General features: G+C 44.4%; 1 protein-coding gene across 1 annotated transcript in view; it reads right to left on the bottom strand.

The window, feature by feature from the left end:
- Window positions 1-633: 633 nt before the first annotated feature.
- SIK3 (SIK family kinase 3) overlaps window positions 634-19,661 on the bottom strand; it is a 272,938-nt gene continuing 253,910 nt past the window's right edge. The window contains exons 16-25 of the mRNA XM_023739963.1: window positions 18,136-18,286; window positions 17,274-17,399; window positions 16,915-17,000; window positions 16,336-16,445; window positions 14,963-15,302; window positions 13,439-14,325; window positions 3,820-3,983; window positions 2,794-2,926; window positions 1,712-1,882; window positions 634-947 (exon numbers count right to left, since the gene is read on the bottom strand). Coding sequence (XP_023595731.1) covers window positions 1,725-1,882; window positions 2,794-2,926; window positions 3,820-3,983; window positions 13,439-14,325; window positions 14,963-15,302; window positions 16,336-16,445; window positions 16,915-17,000; window positions 17,274-17,399; window positions 18,136-18,286 — 2,155 coding nt within the window. The 3' untranslated portion in view covers window positions 634-947; window positions 1,712-1,724. The remainder of the gene's footprint in view (window positions 948-1,711; window positions 1,883-2,793; window positions 2,927-3,819; window positions 3,984-13,438; window positions 14,326-14,962; window positions 15,303-16,335; window positions 16,446-16,914; window positions 17,001-17,273; window positions 17,400-18,135; window positions 18,287-19,661) is intronic.

Raw genomic sequence — 19,661 nt, 5'->3', positions numbered from 1 at the left:
TTCTTACAGCACAATATAAAATGAGAATGAAAGATGACACAAAAAGCATAGTGCACCATTACTGGGTGTTCAGACCATGGGTAGAACCAGCAGGATGATAAAGGCAACCAACTTCTCAGGTTACAAGAGGGGAGCTGAGTTATACCACCAGAGAGAGGGTTCAAATGGAGACATTCTAACTGGCAACCCATCAATTTACCAGGTCACTCAGCCTCCAGGCTAAAGCTCTGATACGATCTTGGCTGGGCCAGACGTGGAACCCAGCAGTAAAGACCCCTCAGGTTCCAGGCTTGGGATTTCTTACACTCTTTTTTGTTCTCCAAGTGCCAGGGGCCACCACCTCTTCCTTCCTCTCCTTTCCCCAGCCACTACGATTCTAGAGGATATTATCCTTTAGTGTTTGCTCCTATGGGAGAACAGTGCAGGTGAATGGAGGGTGTTCTGTGAATGACGGCTGAGGAGTGGGGTGGCTCTGAGTCCCCTGGCCTCTGTACTCTAACTGCTTTGCTCTCGTCTTAAGAGAGAAAGGGAGGGAGGGAAGGAGAGAGAGAAAAAAAGGAAAAGAGGCAAGGAGAAAAGGGAAGAAAGAGGTAAGGGGAGAAGGGAAGAAAGAAAATAAATCACCTCCAGAAGAAAACATAACCAAAGGGGGAACCCCCCCCCAAAAAAAAACACCCCAAAAACCCCATCAACTCAAATACACCAAATGCACCTTCACAAAAGGTGAAGAACAAAGATGTCCTGTTTATTTCCTCGGTGACTCGGTCATACAAGCAAACATGGCAAAACCCCCTCAGAACCCCGAAGAACAGCACACTGATGAACCAAATGTGAGCAAAGGAGCCACAATATTCTGGGTGGAGAGAACACAATGGCAATTTGGTGCAATGCTGCTAGATACTGTTGGTTTAAAATGAACTTTTTCCTTCTCAAGCTGTACACAAAACCTGCAACAGAGCAGACACACAAGAATTAGTTTGAAAAGTGAAAGGCTCAAATATTCAATTGAAAACTTTAAAAAAAAAAAAAAAAGGTTCACATTTACCTTAGGTATTTTAAGCGGCTTGCCATATTGAGGCTCTGATACGGATTTGCCAAATGGCTTAACCCTCATTAAGTCTTTTCTGACAAAGATTTTTCAAAGACAGAACCAGTAATACCTACTGTATACTTATAGGCATTAATCCAGCCAAACTGGTCAATTTACCCATTTTCTACCACTAGTCTCTCATCATATATTTCCCCTGGCTAGAATATTCTGCCACGTGCTTCTGTACAGCCACAAAAAATACATTTTCTTGCTGGGTTTCATCCTTTAGGACCAAGTTTAAGGACTACCCCCCTTCCTTATTACCCTGGCTATAGGTCACCTCTACCTCGCAAACTATAGCTCACTTACTGTCCCAACAGAGACTATAGCACTTTTAACACAATGTGGGAAATGTGTCTTGTCTCCCATAATTCAACCAAGGGACTATGTCCAGCACTGCTTCTGTATCCCTCCCCACCAATAAAGAAACACCCCAAAAACAAAGACCCAACTAGTGCAGTGCTTAACGAAAAAGCTAGAAGCTGGGAAAGCCATGAGCGGAAGAATGGCACTTGTCAATTTCACAGTTCTGGCCACTACACGTGGGATAAATCTCGTGATAGGATCAGGAGCTGGTACTGCCCAAAGGTCTGGTCTGGCCCTGACCAGGGCGATACTCACTCTCCGTTTCTTGTTACACGCCTGCCTGTTCCATGCTGAAGGAGACCTCAGGGTGCTTGTAGCTGAGCAGGATGTCTGTAATACACGTAGATGGATAGCAAGAGGAGTTTAAGTGCTGGCTGCCATCAGTCAGGTCTGGGTGCTCGTGACCCTGCAGACTCTCCCTACATTCTGCAAGACCAGAAAGAACAGGTAAGCTTGGCAGGGAGCCAGGAGGGTAGGTGGGTAGCAGGGAGAGAGAGAGAAAGAGAAGGCAACTTGTGTGAGCACCAGGGGAGTAACCTGACTCCCAGCCCTCAATTCTCAGCTGATAGCGGGCATCTATTTGTTTAGTGACAGTAGGGCTGGGGTCCAGGATTATTCCCATATTCTCCTCTAAGTGTTCCTTTCCTCTCTTTGTCCCTTTTCCTTTACCCTCTCCCACCCTCAAGTACAATCAACTGCTACAGAGTGGGAGAAGAGAGAGAACCGCTCCTTCAGAAAGACTTACCTCTTTGAGGGTGAAGACAGTAATTTTACTGCCAACAGATACCAAATACTGGGTACTCTCTGTATTCAGGCACTGTGCCAAGTACTTCATATGCATTAAGCCAGTTAACCCTCACTGCATAATCTAGGATATAGGTTCTATTTTTTCTGCTGCTTTACAGATGAGGACCTTGGGGCTTAGAAAGGTTAAGCACCTTGCCTATAGAACCTGAAAAGAGCAGAGTTGGGACTTACTGCAGACCTGTCCAGTCCAAGCCCTAGGCTTTATCTGCTAAGATACCCTCCCCTCCCTAGAGGAGGTACACAACACTCACTAACCCAAACCAGAAAAACTGTCATTAAAGAAGTATCTTAACAAAGCATTAGAAACAGAAATGGGATCTCCTGTACTCAGCCAGAAGGCATGCTCCTTTAAGTACTCACATTCTGGGGAGAAGTGGGGAAGGGCTTTGTGTCCAGAACCCCTTGGGGGTGCTGTGGCTCTGCCTCCCCATGAACTCTTTACACAGAAAAGGGGGGCAGTCACTGCAAAGATGGAGGGAGGACCACCTCCAGGAACCTCTCTGGGGTGCCCCATGCATAAGGCCCCTTACCTTCATTATCTTCATCCTGAAACTGCTGGCTCCCCATGAGTGAGGACTGGCTGAGAACTGCATCTGACATCCGGGCAGAACTAAGTGCTTTCCCGGCCACGAGACTCATTCCTGGCAAATTATCCAGCTGTACCTGCAGAAAACAATTAGGAAAAGAATTAAGGATGCCAGTCCCTTAGAGACAGATGTTCATTCTAAAAGATGCCAGGCAAAGGGCAACCTTGGGCACCAATCCCAAGCAGTACCCCCAAATGCCCTTCCTCTGCAGCCCCATCTAAAGGAGATGCTGCAGTGATGACAGTGTAAGAAACTACCCCAGCCTGTGACCAGGGGAGTGGGTGGGGATGGGGGTGCAGTGAATCTCAGCTGGTGGTTAGATCTGCTTGACACCTACCTGTCCTTCTAAAACCAGGTTTCTGACCCTATCCCCATCATCACGAGGAGTTTGTCTTAGGACAGTGTTGTCCATTAGAACACTGTACAATAATGGAAATATTCTCTATCTTCCCTGCCCAGTATGGCAGCCACTAGCCACATGTGGCTATTGAGCACCTGAAATGTGACTGTGCGAATGAAGCACTAATTTTTTAATTTTAATTAATTTAAATTTGAATAGCCACACGTGACTAGTTGCTACTATATAGACAGTGCGGCCCTAGTTGTTTGCCCAAGAAAGGAAAGCTTTGCAGACTTGCTACCACTATTTGAGTAAGTTCAATGTAGCTGTCAGAAAACTAACCAAGAACCTAAGGATTCATTTGCTGGAACCTGAGTTTAGACTAGATGAGCAGATGACAACCATTGTTAATTTTTCAGTCTAAAATTTGGACTACAGATTCTGTTGAGCTTTTACTGGAGCTGGCCTATTAGGGTAATTCAAAGAGCTGCTCCCATGGTTCCCTGAGGTGCTAGACTCAGACTGAGAAGAGTACTGGTATAGATGCTGCCCCACGTTACTATGTTCTGTTTTCAAGGTTGGGATCGGTAGAATCCCCACCTCCAAGAAGAAGAAGGGGACCAACGTACGTAAGCATCGTCACTGTTCTGGATCGTATGGTGTCTCTGAAGGGTCCGGGGCCTGTGGTGCTCGCTGACTGAGGAGCGTGCTGAGTACCCAAGCCCATTGTGATCTGGAAGCTCCATTGCTTGTCCTGGAGAACTTCTATCCATGCAGTTCCCTATGACAGACTCTGAGAAGACAGAGCAAAATAGGCTCAGCAGACCTAGTTTCTCCCAACACTTGTAAGCTCTCATCAAAGAAATGTCTTGCAAGGGGGACAATGAGCAGTGGTGAGTACCAACATGTGCCCCAAATGCTAGTCCTCAACTGGCTGGTGGTGGTGCTTAGAGGACCAGTCCGATAGCCTTGAAATCCTACAGCAAATATGAGCTCCTTTATGAGCGGACCATACCCTTAGGAGAAAAATCCCACATTCTCAAGGGTCAGCTGAGTCACACTGAACCCTTTTATTTTTTCATTTCTCTATTGACTTGACAGTGCTGTGTTCCCAAACCTAGATGCACATAGGAATCCCTCTGGGAGCTTTTAGGAACCTCTTGCCTGGGAGGGTGGCCTCTCTTTCTGGATGCCTCCTCTCTCCTCCTTGCCTTCCTTCCATCTCATGTACCACCTCGGTCTTCTTCTCTTTTTACTTGTCTGACTGCTGCTTCCAGCACTTCCTATGATTCCTCTGCTGTTTACAAGCAAAGCACTCTCCACATTTCTATCCTTGACCTTCTCTGTCTCCACTCTTACTTTGGCAATAGCACTTATTTTCATGGCTTCAACTACTGCCTCTATGTAAAGAACTTATTAAAACACTATTTTTACAAAGCTCCAGGTCCATAATTCCAACTATATACAAGACATCTTTCCCTGAATATCTAACCAGCATCTAACACTTAACATGTCCAATTCCAAGCTCATCAAATTCCCCCACAACCAGTTCCTCCTTCAGACATCGTTGTTATGCGCCCTATTTTCCTAACCTTGCAGGTGTGAGCTCTCCGGGTCGCTGCTGATCACTTACTCTTTATCGCCCATCAGCCTGAAATCTAAAGAACCCACCTCTGCCATGCTGGTCGCTTCAATTCCCTTTCTTTCCCATCTCACTTCTTCAGTGGAGGCCCTATTACTCTTGTCTGGATTACTACAACAGCCTCCTAACCATCCCCACTCTGAGTACCCTACAAAGATGAATTTTTCTACAGGGTAGCCCAAGCACTTTCTCTTCACAATACTAGCCCCAGCCTATCTCATGCTCCTGTCTGCTGCACATTCTAAGCTCTAGTCAGATAGGATCACTTAATTCTTCTCCACCTATTCACAATTCTACACATTTGCTCTACCTGGAAATGCCTGATTCTTCTACCTTTATTCCTGCCAATCCAAATCAACTCATCCTTCTAGATCCATCTCAAATGTTACCTTTTTTATGAAACTCTTCCTTTCTCTCAAACAGAAATAGACCTTTTCTTCCTTTAAACTTCAGAAGACTTTCTTAGTCTCTTTTAGCTCAAACATTATTCCTGGTACCATGTATGTTCAACTGCATACTGTCTTAATCATTCCCATTAGACTGTAAATTCCTTGAGGGCAAGAACTATATCTTAATGCATGCCTGTAACCGTCAGTGTTCCAGAACATTGTCCTATACCCAGTAGGTATTTAATAATTATTTCTTTAACTGATTTTAATAGACTCTATGAACTGGATTTTGGAGAGAATGAGTAGTTCAAAAGGAATAAGTATTTCCTCTTGACCAAAAACGGTCAAGAAGAATGTCAGGGCCGTACCTAACTTGACAGGATCCTCCCGGTAGCACTCTTGGCTCCAGTCTTTAAGAGCTTGACACTTGAACCTATGTTTTGCTTGCCTGGTTGGTTTTTAAGTTAGAGCTCCTTGGTAACTACTGGGCTTATTTCATGATGAACTGACTCCTGGTGAAACCAAGTTCTTTTATTCTTAATGGGAAATAGCCCCTAACGGTTACTGTGCCATTCACATATCTATCTGAACAGTGAAAGTAAAATGTACTGCTAATGGTTGGGTAAAGGCTTTCAGGTCTATATATTCAAATGACCGCATCCCTCCTACATCAGTCAGGGTAAGGCCTGGCCTTAGGGACACAGGAATGATTGAAAGGGAGAACTACCCGACATGCATGTTGCTAGTAATGCAAGGTATTTTGAAGAAAAATTAGAGGAGGAAGGCACTTCCTAACTACTAAAGGTGGAGGCAAGTGAAAAATCTTTTGAAAATTCTCTGAACAAAGAGGTCAAAGGAGCAGCCAGAAACCAACTATTTTGCTACCGAAAGCAAAAAGACAGCAGAGAGAGGAAGATAAAACAAAGGAAAGCCTACACCAGGACTTGCTCTGTGGGATAAGCTCACCCATCTTACCCACCCAGTCCAATTTCTCTCAGTGGGCACAGCTCACATGCTGGCTGCAGGGCCAAACAAAAACCACTGGCAGGAAGTGGTGCAACACTGGCTCTGTGGAGCGAGGAACTGACTCTCCCTGTTCTGCTTTGCAACAAGATTAGTGCTTCTTATTTTTTCAAAGTATTTCCTAATGCCTATTTTCTCTCCTTTGATATCTACCACCATCCACTCTATTCCTTGGGGTTATGGAGCTGGATACAAATCTCATCAGTCCCACCTCCTTGCTCCCCCTAAAGGCAGACACGAGAGTTCACCTGTTGAAAGGTTTTTATAGGGTCATTATCAAACACAAGGAAATGGCAAAGATAACAAAATTTATACAGTCTTGGTCGGTGGTGTTTAGTTCCTCCCCACCTCTTCAGCAGGCCTCACTGCTTCTGTCTGTTTGAGATATGTTAAGTTGCCTTTACCCCTCTCTCCCTTTTTTTACATTTGCTTTTATTCCTGAGAATGGGGTTTCTCCAAACCAAAACACCAACTCTTCTTTTGGCTCTGCCTTTACAAGGCCATATGATCCTTGTCTACTCTCTCCCTATGCTTCACTGAAGGTGACACCAAGTGATCACCTGGCAAATCCTATGATGAGACTTCCTGACTCTCCAGCCTAAAGCTCATCCCTCAGCCAGGCTAGAGTTGAGCATAAGCTCTGGGGTCAGAATCCTGGCCATACTATTTCCTGAGGAATGGGATCCTGGATAAGTTATCTAACTTCTCTGGGTCTTAGTTTCTTTATCTGTAAAACAGACCTACTCCACAGGCATGTAAAGTGCTTAATAGTGCTTAGTACACTGTAAAAACTCAATAAAGACCATCACACTCATTTCAGGCATGTTATTTCTGAGTGGTTAACATATGGGTTAACACCATGAGTCTGAATCAACTCGACAGCAACTAACACAACAACAATAATAACAAGGGCATTATTGAGCCAGTCAACAAAAACAAGAAACTGATTTTACCTCAGGACCCTACTTCCAGAATGATGGGGTCAATTTACCTATATTTAAGTGAACAAATGGGTTACTGAAACTTTCATTTTCAAGGATGGAAATGGGGAGAGTGCTGGAACATTGTGGGAAATGAAACCAATGTCATGGAACACTTTACGTACAAACTATCGAATGGCAAACTATTTGCTCTGTAAACTTTCACCTAATGCACAATAAAAATCTAAAAAAAAAAAAGAAACTTTAATTTTTAGAGATGAAGCCTCTGATAGGAGAGACACCAAACCAAAAACCAAACCCACTGCTGTCGAGTCAATTCCCACCCACAGCAACCCTAAAGGACAGAGTAGAACTGCTGCCCCATAGGGTTTCTAAGGAGAGGCTGGTGGATTTGAACTGCCGACCTTTAGGTTAGCAGCCATATCAATTAACCACTGTGCCATCAGGGCTCCAGGAGAGACAAATGTGAGTTAAAAACCAGAGAGAAAAGAAGTATGTTAATAGGGGATGGGTAACAAACCAGACCTCCATCTGCTCAAGTTCCAATACATTCAGTAGGTCAAAGAGGTGGAAGGGCAAGCATCTCCACTTGGCAGACATGCTTGGCGAGTGTAGAACGGGAGTCAAGGAGGCGTAAAGGAAAGAATATAAGACTACAACCAACCAACCCATTGCCACTGAGTCAATTCTGACTCATGGCAACCCTATAGGACAGAGTAGAACTGCTGCCCCATAGGGTTTCCAAGGAGAGGCTGGTAGATTCAAACTGCCGACTGTTTGGTTAGAAGCCGAGCTCTTAACCACTGCGCCATCAGGGCTCCTAGAATGTAAGGCTAAGGAATAAAAATCTGGGGACAGAATCCAGCTCCATCGCCAACAGTGTATGACCTTGGTTATGTCATTTAACCTCTCCTACTCTCAGTTTCCTATCTGAAAAATGAGAGTTGTTTTGGGTCTCAAAAAAGATAATGCATGTGAAAAGGTCTTTATAAATTGTAGAGGACTATAGAAGTATTATTTTTAGTAAAAACATTGACTCCTAAGTGTAGAAGTCATTTGTGACACCTACTAGACGAGACCTACTGACTGGCTGGGGGTTGTAAGTAAACTAACCCACCAACAGAGGGAGAGGAGATTCAGGCTCAAACCTTGGGCATCCGTCATGCTAATTCAACAGCTGGAGGAATTGTCCAGCTCACCAAAAGGTACTCAACCAATGTGGAAAAAGTGACTTCTGAGGACAGCATGTCTGGTTATTTACCAAAGTAAAGCTGATAGAGTTCAGAGGGTGGGATGATCAGCCGATCACGCAAGGGGAAACATGCACAAATGGACACAATGCACACCACCCCCCTGCATGGGGAACTCTGGGGCAGCTTGCACAACTCTGTTGAATCTGTCAATGTTGACTTGTCCTTACTCATTTACTGGGTTTTAAGAGAAAATGAAAGAAATGCCATGTGTGATCTCTTAAAGGCTCTGAGGGGTAAACTCTCCCAGGCTGTCACTGTTTCACCTCTTTAAAAGACTCAAAGTCCACTTATACTGCTGAAGCTGACAGCTCAGAGAAAAGAGGATGTGGTTTTCTTTGGGAGGTCAAGTTGGTAATCTCACTCTGTAAAGTGGGTATGCTGTTGTACTTATTTATTTTCAAAGTAAAACATCAAGTGTGTGTAATACTGTGGGAGGAAGACAAACATTTTTACTTCTAGAGTTAACAGACAGGGAGATTATAGGCAGCATGGGGTGTGTACGGCCCTAAAACTTCGACATAATGAAACAAGCCTTTGGTATGCTGCCTGCTCAGTGCTCTGGCAGCGCCTGGCCCCACACTGGTTGGTGGCATGCACATAAGACGCATCTAATTTTCCTTGAATAACACCAGCAATCCCTGATCATCTACCCTTAAGAAATTTTAGAAATATCACACTAGCTAAGCTCTTTTTAACTATACCTCCTACAGCACTCATTACACAGCATTTCATGTTAAAGCTTCTTATGAGCTTGTCTTACTGTCCTCTACAACAGTAGAGTATAAGCTCCCTGAGGCTGGGTTGTCTTTTCATCTCTGCGTTCTCCTCAGCACCAACAACATAGTCTTGTACAGCATCGCCGGGACCCCTGGTGGCACAGTGGTTATGCATTTGGCTGCTACCCAAAAGGTCAGCAGTTGAATCCACCAGCCACTCCTTGGAAACCCTATGGGGCAGTTCTTCTCAGTCCTACAGGATTGCTATGAGTCGGTATCAACTCAACAGCAATGGGTTTTACAGCATAGTCATTCAATAAATATTGTTGAATTTGGTCCTTCATGGAAATAACAATCGAGGCATTTTGGGACTAGTTTGTAACTTCACAGACATGGAGGGACCATTAAAAGGAAACACCAGACATTTCTCCCTGTCCAAAGAGACGAACAAGTGTGAGCTCCCCCCTTGCCTGCAGGGCAGTGGGAGTGGGGTATTATAACCCTCTCTTGGCAAAAATCCAGAAAACTATCTGATGATTCCTGGTGAAGTATAAATGTGAGCTCTCAAGTTTTTAAAATAATATGATCATGTCAAGTTAAAGCAGGAAGATTGTGGAGTCTCAGTTTCTACTGTAAAAGGGGATCATAACATACACTTCCCAGGGTGGGTACGAAAAGCAAAGGAGAAACAGATTGGAAGGCACCAAGCACAGTGCTTCACACAGAGTAGACATATGAATATTAATTCTGCTCTCCTTCTCTTAGGTGGCATTTAGCTCTCATTACACAGATGAAGAAGTGGAAGACAGGGCTCTGGCCTCAGAGTAAGAGTTGTTTAAGGTAAGGACAATGGAGGCTCCTCAGAATAAGAAATATTTTTAAACACACAGATGTATACCCATGAGAGGCACAGAAAACTAAGCATGGATTTGAACTCTTGAGCATCAATGGGCTTCATTAGGACATTATTTTTCTCTATTGCATAATTTCACTATACTGGATCCTAAATTCACATAATAATAAATATGCAGCTTTATTCATTAAAGATACGTGCACACGTGGCTCCAAAAGTCACAAAACAGAAGTAGATGTTAGAAAGGGGAAAGGTAAGTAGTACTCAAGCAAGAAAAGGCATTTCTATGGCTGTTAAAGGTGTCTTTTAGAGTAAACTGGATTGAAAGAATGAAGGATACTTTCTACAATGCACTGGCAAGCCGGGCAGGAACTAAGATTACAGCTTCTAGAAGAGCTCATATCAGAGGTCAAAAAGAAAAGAAAAAAGACGTCTTTTCAGGGAGGACACCAGTAAAACTGATGATAAAGCTACAAAAACAGGGTAGTTTTGAACTGACACCCTTCAGAGATATACTTATTGCCTGACTCTTCCAGAAACCAGGAGAGATGTCTGTGGGGTGTGATGGCAGTGAGGTGGTGGATGTAAGAAGTGAGGGTAAAGGAAGAGGAAGGAGAGAGCTAATGATAGTAACTCAACTAGAGGAAGAAGTAGGATGGATTTGTCACAAGAACCATATCCATGAAGCACAGACCTGAAGTGAAGGCCTTAGACTTAAAAGATGGGATATGACAGGGACTGTGTACTGATTTCAAACTGCCAGAAGAATTGAGCAGTGGGGCACTATTCTTGTACATTTCAACTGGAACTAGATGATACGCTGTATTTTAGAAAGCCTCTGTCCTTAACTTTCACTACACTTGAAACCAATGAAGCCTCCTTGCTCTCCCCTAAAACATCCCTGAAACATTCTCACTCACTAGTCTTTCCTTAAAGATCCCTGGTGGCGCAATTGTTAAGCGCTTGGCTGCTAACCAAAAGGTTGGTGGTTTAAACCCACCAGCCACTCTGAGGGAGAAAAGACCCGGCGATCTGCTCCCTTAAAGATGTCAGTCTTGGAAACCTATGGGCAAGTTCTACTCTGTCCTATAGGGTCACGGAGTCGGAATCGACTCAATGGCACACAAAAATAAGTCTTTTCTTATGTCTCTTCCCGTATCCAGAAGGTCTTCTGCCCTAAATCCAAATGGCAAAATCCTCTTCATTCATCAAGAACAAGCCCCCAAACCACTTGCTGCTAGAAACCTACCCTATTCCTTTGATTTGAACTAATTTCTTCCTCCCCTGGTGCTCCCACACCACTTGTACCAGCCACAGTCTGCCTTAGTTTAGAGGTACTAAGTACACGAGCAAGCCTGCCAAAAGAGGGCCCCACTGACAGAGGACACATTAGGGGACACAGGCAAATTTAAGCCCTCCAGCCTTTCTGTACACAGGCATCACACAGGAGAAAAAAGTGAAGAGAAATTAGAAAAGATCATTTTTGAAGGAAAATACTTCAAGAGGCAATCTGGGGTGGAGGTAGGTGTAGAGGGTATACTATTTGCTTCATCTTGGCTCTTTCCTCAGTGCCTGACATAATGCCTTGCACACCCAGGGCATGCTCAGTAAGCATCTACTGGAGTGAACCAAATAAATTCAGCTGCTACTAATTTATTAGCTGCTGACCTCGAGCAAGCTACTTAATTTCTCTGTGCCTCAGCTGCCTCACTGGTAAAATGGGGAGAAGTTACTACCTCACAGGGTTGTTGTGAAATGAATTTATGAATTGAATGAATTTATATATGTAAAGCATTTGGTGTCTGGTACGTGGAAAGCATTACAGGAACGTCAGCTATTCCTCTTCTTTTTATTCCAACTATAGAATGCTGATCTGCTGAAAGCTCTCATCCACACAGGAATCTTCTCCACAGCATCCCCGATACCATCGTCTCAGCTCTGCTAGAATGCTCCCATGACACGGAGCTCTGAGGCTGCTGAGGCAGCCCATTCTGTTAAGTTCTTATAAAGGTCTTCCACAGGGAGTTGAATTTGCTGCAACTTCCATCCTGATCTTGGTTCTGCCCCAGAATATAAACCCAGAAGTCTAATCCTCTTCCAGGTATAATGTTTCTCCTTAGGTTTTTCCCCTCTGGCCTAAACATCCCCAGATCTGTCCACCATGCCACACATGAACTGGTTCTGAAACTTCCCACCATCCTTATTCATTTCTGGGTGTTCTAGTTTGACAAGGTCCATCTAAAAATACAGTAGCATTACATGTGACTGGTGCAGACGTCCTAGGAACTGGATGACATCTATCTGTTCAAAACCCCAAGATCTAAATGGCTGTTTATGAACCCACACCCCCTCCCTATTGGTACATAATGAGCGCAACCTGACATCACTGTCTTTTTCACATAAATTGCTTTACAGCAAGGTCTTCAATCCTGCTTCTGTGCTGCAGGATCTAATTCCCCTCAGAATTTAGTTTTGTGTGCTTGACATTAAAGGACAAGGCAGGAGATCCAGGAGGTTCCAGAAAGGGATAGATGGAAGAAATGCTCAGTTTCGGGGTCATATATTTTATGGATAAATTCATCATTTTTATTCCCTGGGATGGCAACTATAAAGAGTGGTAAAAGACCTACTGATGGATACCATTCCTGACTTCGTCTCGGAGGAATGCTATGACCCTAGTGGAACAGCATTTCCTGAGTGTAACTCACTGCTGGTAATCCCAATCTTCTTCAGAATGAAAACTAATGTGCTTATTAATTATAAAGTGATAAAAAATGACACAGGGCTCCTTATGATGCTCAATATTCTGTATTGAGCTCATGGACAGAATGATCAGAGTAATAACACCTCACATTTATATTATGCATTTCAAGTTATCAAGTGCTTCTTCTCTCTCTCTCACACAGACACACATTATATATAAACACAAACACATACATATACGTGTTTTAATCCTCACAAATAACTCTGCAAAGGAACATTATTCCTCTCACTCATTTTTTTCACAGGTGAGGAACATGAGAATCAGACTTTGAGTGATAGAGGCAAGACCAGAATTAAGGTGCTTTGACTCTTGGTCCAACATTATATACACTAAACCATATTTCCTGACTTTTGCTATTGCAAAAGCTATTTTGATGAAAGTCAAGAAATTCTGGATTCCAAGAAACCATGGTATGAATATGGGAATAAATAATATATCTTACTGACTATACTAAGCATTAATTTTCTATCATCTTTTTATTTTGAAAACAGACCCCTTACCCACCAATCCCCACTTCCTACATGCTTCTCTCCCAAAGGGTCCTGAAGGCTTCTCAGGAATTCTTTTTTTCTTAGGAACACAGAGCACTAGCTGAAAAAAGATAACATTGCTGAGTCAATGAACTGGGGAAGACTGGTCCAGGACTTTTACCACGAAGGACTCTTACCTCGGCTGGGAACCTTATTTCTACTGAATGCAGCAGTTGGCTGATGTCGATATGAATGTATCCCCAATTCCTGTGCGTGGTTCACAGTTCCTAGTAAAGATTCAGGGTCCCCAGGTCCACCGGTACTCAAGAGCAGGGGGCTGTCACGGCAGCCTTTGGTCACTGTATTTGAACTCTTACTGTCTAAAAAGCCGTCCTTGGCCCCCTCACACGAGCAGTCCTCTTCCATGCTCTCTGAATGCATTAGTGCTGGCTGGTGAGCATACCCGTGGGTCGCGGTAGGTGAAGAAACCTGTGAGATACATTCTTGCGCCCTGATTTGTAGAAGGTGCTGGGGGCTGGTGTGGTGGTGGTGATATGAGTCAGCATTTTGATAAGGTAAAGCCTGGTGCTCTGTCATACTCTGTCCCCCAAGACTGGAAGCCAGACTCCCAGCATCCCCTTGGTTCATATGCCTGAACAATTCTTGATAGTCTTGCTGTTGCTGCTGCTGCTGCTGTCGTTGCTGCTGCTGCCTTTTAATGAGCTGTGCAAATTCTGCTGGGGGCAGCCGAATGTCCGAGTGGCCGGTGAGCGAATGCCGGGGAGAGAGCAGTCCTTGAAGGATGTGGGGTACCTGCTGGTGTCTTGTATAGTCTGGTGGCGTGGGGGACAGAAGGGCCTGCTGTAGTGCTGATGTGGTATAGTGCGGCGGCTGCTGATGTGCACTGGGAGGGAAGGTGGGGAATTGGTCAAGTGGAGGGACTTTCAGGGCTTGGGTTGGAGGGAACCCCACTCCTGTTGAAGGGCTGTAGTTGCTGGGGGAACCCCGGGACTGGTCCGAAAACAGATGGGGGTGTAAATGCGCCTGGTCGTAGTTAGCAGGGGAGAACCGATTCACGTTCAAGCTGCAGACACAAAAGGAAGTGAGTACCAGGCATCCGTGTAACAGGTGTGCTAGACTCCCCTGGGGAACAGCTACTACTCCTCCTTAGTAGGGAGCACCCACTGGTACAGAGAACTGTGGTGCAAAGCAGGGAAAAACAGGGCTGTATGCCCCATCCCTAAATATGCCCTTATTCACCTACCCAATAACTTCTACGGGACTTAGGGCACCATGTGCATAACAGATCCAGCTCTAACTTGAGGGCAGCAATCTGGCCTGTTTCAAAACACCATTTGAGCTATTAAGAAGCACCAACCTCTTAGAAGAGTGACAGAAAGGGAAAGAACCCAGAAGAATAGACTAGAGGAAACTGGCATTTTTACAACCTCCTCTCATAGGCCATTTTCTTCTTTGCAAGAAAACAGTAAGGTAGCTTTGCCATTTTCCTCCTCTGTCTCATTAGCATCTTAATCCTGGGTCAATAAATGGGTTACAAGAGCATCCCAAACCCACTTCCCTGATTTCAGAAAGGATAAAATAAAAAAGTATGCGGCTTAACAGCGCAGCCTCATCAGACTTATTCTCTCTCTCCCTGCTAAGGGGCTTCCTCCCACCTGGATCACCTGACTAGATGGCTGGGTGAATTTAGGCAGCCTTACCTGTGGGCCTCTGCACTGTCAGCACTCAACTGCTTGGACAAGGGCCGGTGCCCGTAGCTGAAGGTGGCCATCAGATTGGTACGATGTTGCATCTGAATCTGACTGGCACTGGGGCTGATGGAAATGCCCCGCCCGGCTGAACCTGCAGCTGTCCCTGGCATGTTGCTGAGCATGTCAACAGGCTCCTGCACTTGGATGGTTACCTGCTGCGACTGGGTGGGCTGCTGCATGCCCAAGCAGGTGAGTGCCACGTTAGGAGGAGGAGAACAGTTCTCAGGCTGCTGTTGAAAGATTGCACTGCGGGAGGGTAAGCCTGGAAACTGGGAGGGAGAGGCAGCACCTGGAAAGAAAGAACCACAGAGTGACCAAATGCCCAGGTTATCTGGAAATAATGGGAGCTAGTAAGAATACTCAAGTTTGATGCCATCTAGAGCAGTACTTCTCAAACTTTAGTGTGCCTAAGACTCATCTGGAGAACTGATTAAAACACAGACTCCTGGGTCCTACCCACTGAATTCTAATTCAGTAGTTCTGGATGGGGCTCCAAGAATTTGTATTTCTAATACACTCCCTTAAAAGCTGGTCCAAGAATTATACTTTGAATAGCTCTGATCTAGGGCAGTGCTTCTCAAACTTTAATGTGCATACAAATGACCTGGGATTTATATACAAATGGCAGACAGATTCCGATTCAGTCAATCTGGGCTGGGATGAGATTCTTTTCCTGCAAATGTTGTTGGCTGGGGAACCCACTTCGAGTAGGAAGGGCCTAGAGGCCAATTTAGACTTTTTTCAAGGATGCCTAGGGAGACTGGCAAGGGATCTAGATTGTGTGGCATTAGAGATTACCATTTTTGGCATAGATAAATACTCAAAGCGCTGCTCTCTGAAGACACCTATCAATCAGAGTATACTAATCTTCAACTCCATCTAAACACCCGCCAAGAGAGGATCCCATATGCACAAACGATAATCAAATAGAGGCATGACAATAAGGAAGGTTCTGGTAGAGCGTTTTATTTGGTGGGGTTGAAGGGGATTTTATTAAAAATATTAATAACAGTTAACTTTACTGAGAACTATTTTGTGCCAGAGACTGTTTCAAGTGCTTTACATGTATTTACTCATGAAATACTATTATTATCCTCAGTTCACATTTGAGAAAACTGAGGTACACTGAAGTTTAAGTAAGTTACCTAAGTTTTCACGAAGAAGTTGGTGGAGCCAGGATTCAAATCAAGGCAGTCTAGCTCTAGAGCCCACATCCTTACACACTATATTATTCTGCCTTTGAGATCAATGGTTTGTGGAGCTCAAGACTGTCACTTTTTCCACGTGGCATATAATGGTTCCATCTATACCTCCCCACTCACCGTGAGACTGGATCATAGCACTGTTCATGGGGGGAGGACTATTACTGGGTTGCCTGAAGAGATGGTTGTTGGGGTGGTTGGGGGGTGGGCTTGAAGGCTGAATCCTTAACCTTAAAAACAACAAAACCAGATAAATAAATAAACCTCCTGAGATGACAGTACAATCTTGAAGTTAGTTTCGGCCATATGATGCATACCAGTAGGAACTTTTTTTTTTTTTTTAAAGTTTTGATAAGCCTCCAGACTAGAAAAACATACACAAACCATCCACCACACTCTACTTAAAGCCTATCCACATCTTGTTTTACCAGATTTCCCAGACAAAGAGGCAGAGTTCATAGTGGGCCTGCATCTGGCCTCCTGTATTAGATATGAGAATATTTATGGGGCTAAAAAAATGAAGTGGCACAAGAAGTCAGGATTTCAGGGAGGTTCCTGAAATTTAAACTGGTGTCTCTCCTTTGCAAATAGATTCTTCCAAGATGAATGTTAAAGTAAGTCAGTATCTCCCATGAGTCAGGTCAAGGACACCATACTGTAGAGACAATGGCTTAGGCACAAAACACAATGATTCATTACCTCTGGAGCTGGTGGGTGAGGAGGGCTGGCTGATTTTCACATGTAGCCTGAAGAGGTGGAGAAGGTTGAGGAGGACAGATAGAATCCTAAAACATGTGGGGGAAAGGAAAAAATAATTGTGAGCTTGAAGATTAATCATAGCTATTCACAGTAAGGGAAGAAACAGAAAGAACTATCTGTGACTGAGATTTATACTTTTGTTGTTCATCAAAACGTCTGATTACCTTTACTCAAACATGTCAACCATAAACATAACTCAACTCCACTTTGCCCTGAGTGCTCTCCTCTAAAATTCACAGGCAAATCAGCCTGAAAGCAAACTCCAAACAAGTTGGAGAAAGCAAAGAGTGAAGGCCTACTTGAATTTGTTGCTGGAGAATTTGATGGTGCTGCTCCTGCTGGTACAGCATATGCTGCTGCTGGGTCTTCTCCAGGGTTCTTTCATCAATCTGCCCCCCATACATCTTCTGCAGCTGCTCACACTCCTGAAGGGAAAGCAGTTAATACAGATGGGATGCAGCCAGTCCCACCACATGCAGTGATCTCAGCAGATGCAGATCTGCCCCAAGGTTTCATGGGCAGAAAGAGCCACAAAAGAACAGTGTCCTTGATGAGCAATTAACCCATTTATATTGGTATTTGGTGTACTAAATGGATTCATACTCTGTTTTGTATGAATGAATGGGAAACACCAAGGATGTGTACAAGTGAAAGTGTCCAGTGTGAAATCTGTGTACAAAGCACATGTCACTCAAAGCTTGGCTTGGACATCAGGAAGGCAAAAAGAAATGAGCCTATTACAGAAACCTAGAGGTATACTTCCTTCCTCTGGGAGCATCATTCCATACCAACAGAGAGTATACCAGGTGGTAACAATGTAGAGCAGGCTCCAACAAGACCCAGCTGCCCATAAATCATCAGAGAATGCCAAGGTTGCTTAGAAGTACTTTCCCTGGTGCTTCCCACAGAAACCCAAGCCCAGAAATTCCTCTCTAGGAGAAAAATCTAATCCCTTCATAGGGTAAGCAAGTTTGATCCTGGGGAAAGCTGTACATAACAAGAAGTAAGGAAAGGTCGTTAGAAAGCTATACTTTTTTAAACCTATAGAACTGCACTGTTGCTGACACGAAAGGGGTAGAATGTTCAAGACCCCAGTCCTCCTTCAATACTGGTCTCTGTTACCCATGCTTCTTCAGAGATGCCTGCCATCTCTTCCATTACCTGCTGCAACTGTTTGATGCTGCTGTTGTTGCCCATTTTTTCCAGGTGAGCTTTGAAGGCCTGGATGCTTGCAGCCCCATCTGAGAACCGGCGCACGGGGGAGAAACGCTCCGTAGGGAGGTGCAGGGTATTGGAGTCCTTGTAGGTAGAGCTGAATACATGGGAAGAGAAGGTTAGGGGCTAGGACTCAGGAGTTTTGATCAAATCACATAGGGACTGCTGTTCCAGATGAACACAAAGACAGCCTGCTGCATGTGCATCCTTGCATATCACACCATTTCCATAGGTCAGCTGTTTCCCTCCCCTGCTTCCCTTTAGAGAGCTCCAGGTGCACATCTTCCATTTCCACTTACCTTCATTTGGCTTATTTTCCAAGCCTGACGAGGTCCTGGGATCAAATGCGTCCAGTTCTTACAATACATTAGGCCACAGAGAGAAGAGCGTCTCAATATCCCCTAGGCCAGGCTGAACAGGAGCTCTTCCTTTTACAGTCATGTCTCTATCTAGTGCCCTATCACCCTAAAATTCACTGTGTGACCCAAAGTTTTCCCTGAACAGTCGTCTCTGTGGGACCAGAGGGAAACTATCATCAGCTCTCTGGTCAAAGGTCTGGCCTGGAACTCACAGGTTCTGTGCTGACAGGTGGGTGGTGGGGGTGGGGGAAAACGGACATTTGATACTGTGGTTGGAAACAGCACATTCTTAAGGAATGTGGGCCTCGGGATTCTGCACGTTCCCGAGGTTACCTACTGTGAAAATTAACTTCCCAGAACAGCAGCACCCTCCCGGCCCCCTAATTAAAGAGGGATTATGTGGATTACCTTCAAAAACCCCACTGCTCAATCAGAACACAGCCAGTATCTTATAGAAAGAAAGAACAAGCTATTGATAAGGAATGCCTAAGACCATGAGGATTAGAAGCTAACACCTATACCTGTGACCTAATCAGAAAGAGATGTTTACAGGTTTGAGGTAAGCAGATAAAAGACTGCCAAGGCAGCATTCCAACAGCTGATGGAAAGCATCAGGCGTTCCTGTCCAGGACAGAGATAACATTATACTGGGCTATGGGTAAAATGATGTATCACCTTGCCAGTTATGCATTTTGGATTGAAGCAAAACAATAGCTTAAAAAAAAAAAAAAAAGCAGGTTAACAAGAAAGTTGAAATACACTCCAGACAGAGAGGGTCTGGGAAGAACTGGATGCTTGTCAGAGGTGTCAAGAGCGTTCTGGCAGCAGGTGAAAGGCCTTTTCCCTTGCTTTCCTAATGAGGACTTCCATTCAGACTGTACTGAAGTTTGACACAACTGTGCTAAATGAAATGAGCTCAAATATACATTTGTATCAGTAACACAAAAGACAAATGATTTTTGGGGACACAATCCAGAAACACTGACTATGAAATCTTCTTTCAGGAGCAGTTCCTCAATACCTTTTATTTCGGTTTCTACTTCAGACTTTGTGAGTTAAAGCAAGCGTTATTTTCTCCTAAACCTCGATTCCTACACTTTCACTCTTTTCTGA

This window comes from Trichechus manatus, unplaced genomic scaffold, assembly GCF_000243295.1.
Source record: "Trichechus manatus latirostris isolate Lorelei unplaced genomic scaffold, TriManLat1.0 scaffold00143, whole genome shotgun sequence".
Classification (NCBI taxonomy): domain Eukaryota; kingdom Metazoa; phylum Chordata; class Mammalia; order Sirenia; family Trichechidae; genus Trichechus; species Trichechus manatus.
Note: the sequence above shows the minus strand (reverse complement) of the source record. Positions and strands in the feature narration are given on the sequence as shown.